At 36.7% G+C, this 6,418-nt stretch overlaps 1 protein-coding gene across 1 annotated transcript; it reads left to right on the top strand.

Annotated features, from left to right (window-relative positions):
• Window positions 1-366: 366 nt before the first annotated feature.
• On the top strand, window positions 367-6,128 carry LOC100922314 (keratin, type I cytoskeletal 24-like). Its single transcript, XM_012548332.2, has 8 exons — window positions 367-891; window positions 2,068-2,150; window positions 2,954-3,110; window positions 3,564-3,725; window positions 3,824-3,949; window positions 4,891-5,108; window positions 5,692-5,765; window positions 5,921-6,128. The coding sequence occupies exons 1-8, from the start codon at window positions 367-369 to the stop codon at window positions 6,022-6,024; spliced, it is 1,449 nt and encodes a 482-aa protein (XP_012403786.1). The 3' UTR covers window positions 6,025-6,128.
• Window positions 6,129-6,418: the final 290 nt, after the last annotated feature.

Genomic DNA, 6,418 nt, shown 5'->3' with positions numbered 1-6,418 from the left:
GGATTAAGGTCTCTAAAGCCCACCTAGATGCGTCATAAAATTAGAAAATGTGTGACAAAACAATTCAGATAAATGGAAGAAAAGAGGGGGGAAATAGAGAAATAACAGATTGTGGGATGCTCACAAGCTGAAATATGATAATGATGCTCATAGCTCCACCCTTGCTAAATTTTTTTCATTATCAATTGACCCAGCAGGGTGAGGTTAGTTATGAGAAATTCATCCACTGGGGTTAAGGGGTAAAAGGACAGAGATGGAATTGAAAGAAGCAAAGAAACACCCTAAATCGTTGTATATAAGGAGGGCCTGATCAGGGCACTCTTCACTTCCATTCCTCCCTCTGGGACAAGACTGACTTGGTGCATTATGTCTTGCTTCTCTAGGATTTCTTCCCAGGCTGGAGGCAGCGGTTGTGGCAGAGCGTCTGGTGGTGGAAGTAGCTTCAGCAGTAGCAGCAGATGTGGCTTGGGGGGTGGCTCTGCTTGGGGCTTCGGAGGCTCCAGCAGCTGTGGACTGAGTGGAGGCTTTGGCAGTGGGTTAGGCGGGGGCTTCGGAGGTGGGTTCAGTAGCAGCTCCATGATAGGAGGCCACGGAGGTGGCCTGGGTGCCAGTGCAGGCTTTGGTGGAGGCTTTTACAGTTGTGCTGGCTCCAGGGGCAGTGGAGGAACTGCCAGTGATGGGGGACTTTTCTCTGGAAATGAAAAGCAAACCATGCAGAGCCTCAATGACCGTCTGGCTAGCTACCTAGACAAGGTCCATGCTCTAGAGGGGGCCAACACTGATCTGGAGATCAAGATCAGGGAATGGTATGATAAGTCTGGGGCTAAAAATGCAGAATCTAAGAAAGACTACGACAAATATTATCAAACAATTGAAGACCTAAGAAACCAGGTAACGTAATATCTCAATCTCTTTTTCTTTTTTCTAGGTTATTAAAATGACAAAAGTAATAGATTTATTAATGTTTGTTAAATAATATTTTGCACAAAGGATAGCACAATATAAAATATAGTTAGGAAGATCTGATTTTAAGTCTTGTCTAACAAATTATAAGAATGAGAATTTTTATAGCACTCTAAATAAATATCTAGGATTATCCTTACAATCACCCTGAGAGATGCTATTATTATTATCCCCATTTTACAACTGAGAAAACTAAGGCAAGTAGAGGTTAAGTTACTTGCCTAGAATCACATAGCTAGTAAGTATCTGAGACAAACTTTGAATTCAGTTTATCTTGACTCAAGGCCTAATGCTTTATCCATTTAGCTTATTGTTACATGGGGTGCTGAGAGGTTAACAATATCAGGCATTGTTAAAGAGGGGTCACTGATTTTCTTAGGTAGAAAAAAATTTCCGCAGAGATAGTTCTCTCACATCAGTGAAATTATAGATCTGGACCCCAAAATTTTTCCTATAAAGTTAAAATTTTTAAGCTTTTAGCGACTGAAAATTGTTATATATTAATTTTATATATATAATGTAACATAATAATTATATGAATAATATAATATCATAATATATACTATTATATGAAAACATGTTACATATGTGAAAATTGTTATTTGTACTAAGTTCCTGGAGTCAGGTGACACATAATCTTTTGCTTCTAATACATAATAATTGTGCCACATTAGACAAATCATATAATTTCTGAACTTAACATGCCTTACCTTCAACATGGAGATTATATAATAAAAATCCTTATAGAACTTACTTCCTAAGCTCAAAAGAGATAATTTGTGTTCATAGCTTGGCATCTTTTTATATAGCATTTTTGGAGTACTATATAAATTTCAATTTCATTATCTAAAATATCAGAAATAAGATACTAATTATAAGGCTCAAAAGAGATGATTTGTGATCATTGGCAGTTTTTTATGTAGCACTTTTCAAGTAATATATAAATTTCAGTTTTATTATCTAAAATATCAGAAATAAGATACTGATTGAGACAAGTTTTTTTTTTTATTCCCTCAGGAAAGTATTTCTTAATTAAGGCTACCTTAATAAATATGTACAGATGTATTTAGCCTTGTTTTTCCACCATTTTTGAAAATTTTCTAGATCATTGCCGCTACCATCGACAACGCCAAGATCATTGCACCTATTGACAATGCTAGGTTGGCTGTTGAAGATTTCAGAATGAAGTAAGTTTGTTTTTAACTACTATTTCTAAAAGCAGTTTAATAAAACTAATAAAATCTAGGACTAGGAAGGACTAGAGAAATCAGGGAAAGAGCAAGACAGCAAAAAGAACATAGATAAGATATCAGTTTCCTCAACTTCAAAGTAAGAAGGAGAAGTCTAGATGACTACTTATGTGTTTTCTGATTCCAAAATCTAAAGCATCTAATTAATTGGTCATATAAATATAAGCAGCCCTATATCAGAAGAAATTGCTAAAGAATTGAAATGTATATTCTAATAAAGAAATTCTAAAAGATATAATCTTTTTTAAGCCTAATAATAATATATTATTATAATATATAATTTTTGTTATAATAATTAATTATATATAATATATGATATTATTTTGTTATAAAATTAATTATAACATAATATATAATCTTTTTAAAACAATCTTATGGTTTAATCACTTAGCATCTGATAATTATATACATCAGTGCATAAGATGGGAAATAAAAAAGTGGTAGGTTTGATACTTAGAGTAGTTAAATATAAAGTTCATAAAATAATTTGGAAAGAGGCAGAAGAATTGTGTTCAAATCCTCCTTCTGAAGATGTTAACTACCTGTATGGCCTTGAACAAAGCATTTAATTTCCCTTGGCCTTAGTTTTCCTCATCTGAAAAATGAAAGGTTTGAATTAGACTACCTTTGAGATGTCTTCCAAGTCTTAGAACTATAATTCTATGAATATTTTGTAGATGAAATCAAAGCTTTCAAATAATTCACCTAATTGAAAAATCACACTCTGGACATTTTCTAAGGTATGAAAATGAGCTTTGCATACGGCAGTCTATGGAAGCAGATATAAATGGCCTTCACAAAGTGCTTGATGAGTTGAATATGACCACATCAGACCTGAAAATGCAGTATGAAAGCTTGAATGAAGAGCTGGTTTATCTTAAGAAGAATCATGAAGAGGTAGGGAGAAAGTCCCAGGGGGCTTGATTCATCTCCTTATTCTTCAATTGTTCCCTTCCTCAATGATCAGGCTGCTAAAACCAAAGATCTCAGTCTGCCAAGGACATTTTCCCACTGCTTCCCTCACTCCCACCATGAGCCTAGAGAATTGCACCCCATGGGACCTCTGGGATCATCTGGAGCCATCAGAATGAAGGCAATTTGCCACCAGGTGCACTAGACGTTGCTGTTATACTTCTATCCATCACCACCAGAGTAAATGGAACCATAGCCTTCCCTCAGTCACTATCTTGCTCTGCTCTTCTTCAGAGTTCATTCCTGTCTGTCCAGGTCCTTCTTGTTATATCACCTGCGGGTCTCCAAGTTACCCTCTGTGCTCTCCAATATGTCTAGTAGTCTTCTTCTCTATCTCAGCAACATTATTATGGTGGCCTTTGATTTTTTCCTTTCTAGGAAATGAACAGTTCACAGGGGAGTAATCATGGGGATGTGAACGTGGAGATGAATGCTGTTCCAGGAATGGATTTGACCAAACTGTTGAATAACATGAGGGCCCAGTATGAGGAGCTGGCTGAGCAAAACCGCAGGAAAGCAGAAGAGCAGTTCCGTAAGCAAGTAAGTCCACAGCAACTGAGCAATCAGAAGCAATGACTGGAAAGGAACAATTCACACATCTTTTATTCCGTTCTCTCTTGCCTCCTATGTGACTATAGAGTGCAACCTTGCAAGCACAGATCTCCACTGATGCAGGAGCAACCGACTCAGCCAAGAGTGAGATATTGGAACTGAAGCGGACTCTTCAAGGCCTGGAGATTGAATTTCAGTCCCTAATAACCATGGTAGGTAAATGCCAGCCCTGATTTCAAACTTCTTGAAATTGTCTTGCATGTTTCTGTTATTCTACAGGTAAGGAGAAAAGGTAAGGGTAATCTATAGTTAGCTAATGTCACAGGTAAATCTAGAGGATCAAAGGCACAGAGACATAAAGGCAAAGACAAACAGAAAGATGGAAAGGGAAGGTGAAGTAGAAGAAGAGGGAGAGGGGAGAAGGAGGAGGAAGAGATGAAAAGAGAAAACAAGACACATACAGAGAGAGAAAGAATGAAAGCCACCTCCTCCTCGAGAACTCCAAATCACTTGATCTTTTGAGATCTCAGTTTACCCAAATTATGGATTGGACTAAAGGGCTGGAAGATGTTTTTTCATTTCTAAATCTCCAATAAAATTATAGGTACTCAATTCCAATTGTTCTGCAATGAAGAGAGCCATCTACACCCAGGGAGAGGACTGTGAGAACTGAGTGTTGGCCAAAACAGCATTTTCACTCTCTGTTGTTGTTTGCTTGTATTTTTGTTTTTCTTCTTGGGTTTTTTTCTTTCTACATCCAATTTTTCTTGTGCAGCAAGATAACTATATGGATATGTATACATATATTGGCTTTAACATATATTTTAACATGTATTAGAATACCTGTCATCTAAAGGAGGGGGTGGAGGGAAAGAGGAGAAAATTTGGAACAGAAGGTTTTGAAAAGGTCAGTGTTGAAAAATTACCCATGCATATGCTTTGTAAATAAAAAGCTATAATTAAAAAAAAGAAATTATGGGTACTTATGGATAGCTTGCCTTATTATGAATATTTCACTCACAATGTCAGAAGCACAATTGGGGAAGCACTTCCTACTACTGAGACATATATATGCTTAATCTCCATTAATATTTTTTCAATATTTTCGATGATTTCATTTTGATATTTTGTGTCTGAATGCACATATTTGTAGCAAGACTCCCTGGAAGGCACCCTTGCAGAAACTGAAGCAAGCTATGTGGCCCGGCTCTCCCAAATGCAACTTCAAATCAGCAGCCTGGAGAAACAAATCTGCCAAATTAGAGGAGAGGTAGATTGTCAGAATGCAGAATATGAACAGCTGTTAAACATCAAGACCCGCCTGGAGATGGAAATTGAGACTTACCGCAGCCTGCTTGATGGAGAGGGGAAGTAAGTTGAGAGTAAAAATCAACTCCATGAATCACTCCATTTCATTATTTTTTCTGGCCCTTGGAATTAAATATCTACAGGTTGAAATAAGGCATCCCTTGGAAGGAGTACACTTCATCTAATTAAATAATCAACAAGCATTTTAAAGCATCTACTATGTACTAGGGATGATGTTTGGAAGGAAATTGCATGAGCTTACTTCCCATTTCTTTGACAAGAGAAAAACAATCTACACCAAAGGTCTAGAATGAATTCTCACTTTTACCTCTTATTATTCTCATTTTCAAGGTCCAATGCAGGTGCCACATGCTATATGACATTTTTCCAGATCACCATTGTTTTTTCAGTGTTTTCTCTCCACTCAAATTATCTTGCACATACTTATCAGTGGAAATAATATCTCTCCCCAATAAAACATAAGCTCTTCAAAGACAGGGATTTTTGAGATTGCCTCCCCTCTTCTCCACCTCCCTCCCCGCCCCCAGGAATCTAGTACAGTACTTTCCTTAAAATAGACACTGAATTCTTAGTGTTATTTAATTAAATAATTGGTAATGATTCTTTCTATTTTCTTCTTTTTCAGTAGTTCTAGAGGCAAGGGAGAAGTATCAAGAGGTCTACCATCTGCTGACTCGGGCACAGACCAATCAAAGAGAGGTAAAGTCTTTGTTCCTAGTTTCCTTTCTGTGCATCAATCATAAGTAAAACCTTCATTTACTGCGCTCAGAACCTTCTATTTAAAACATAATTAGGAAACATATGTCTTTTAATCTTCATCCTTTCCAGTTCTTGTTTCTTTCCTTTTTTTAAAGAGTCAAACAAAACCAGAGTGACCAGGATGATGAAAGAGGATCCGACTAGTAGTCAAGGGCTGTCATCTCAAGCTAATTATATTTCTGGAATGAAAATTAAATAAGCAGATGCTCAGATGGCCTTTGTCATAGAGAATGAAATAACGAGTCTTCCTGGAGAAATAAACTATCTGAACAGCCTAAGAGAAATCAACTCTTTTAGGCCCTCTCTGCTTTTCTTTTGGCTTTCTCTTGCCAAATGCAAACTTGCAAAATGTGTTTCGCTTCTTAGCCATGCTGTCAGTCAATAAACTCTCGTCCTGTTGCAAATCAAACAGATTGGGTTTTAGTATTTTGTGGTATTTCAAATATTCAAGCTTACTGTTGCATATGAATATGTCCCATGAATATGTCCCCAAAAAATTCTCCCTAAAAATTTTTTTTATTATGAAAAATCTGATGTAGTCTCCTCTTCTAAGTTGGTAGGATTTTTGCATACATTAAGGGCTTAAAAGGCAG

The sequence above is a fragment of the Sarcophilus harrisii genome, chromosome 4, assembly GCF_902635505.1.
Source record: "Sarcophilus harrisii chromosome 4, mSarHar1.11, whole genome shotgun sequence".
NCBI lineage: Eukaryota > Metazoa > Chordata > Mammalia > Dasyuromorphia > Dasyuridae > Sarcophilus > Sarcophilus harrisii.
This window is presented reverse-complemented; position numbering and strand designations above follow the sequence as displayed.

Excerpts from the sequence above, each read along its gene's own strand:
- LOC100922314 (XM_012548332.2), top strand. The coding sequence starts at position 367 with ATGTCTTGCTTCTCTAGGATTTCTTCCCAGGCTGGAGGCAGCGGTTGT. Across the intron at positions 2,151-2,953 it reads GTTGAAGATTTCAGAATGAA|GTATGAAAATGAGCTTTGCA; the intron begins GTAAGTTTGTTT and ends ACATTTTCTAAG. Across the intron at positions 3,950-4,890 it reads TTCAGTCCCTAATAACCATG|CAAGACTCCCTGGAAGGCAC; the intron begins GTAGGTAAATGC and ends ACATATTTGTAG.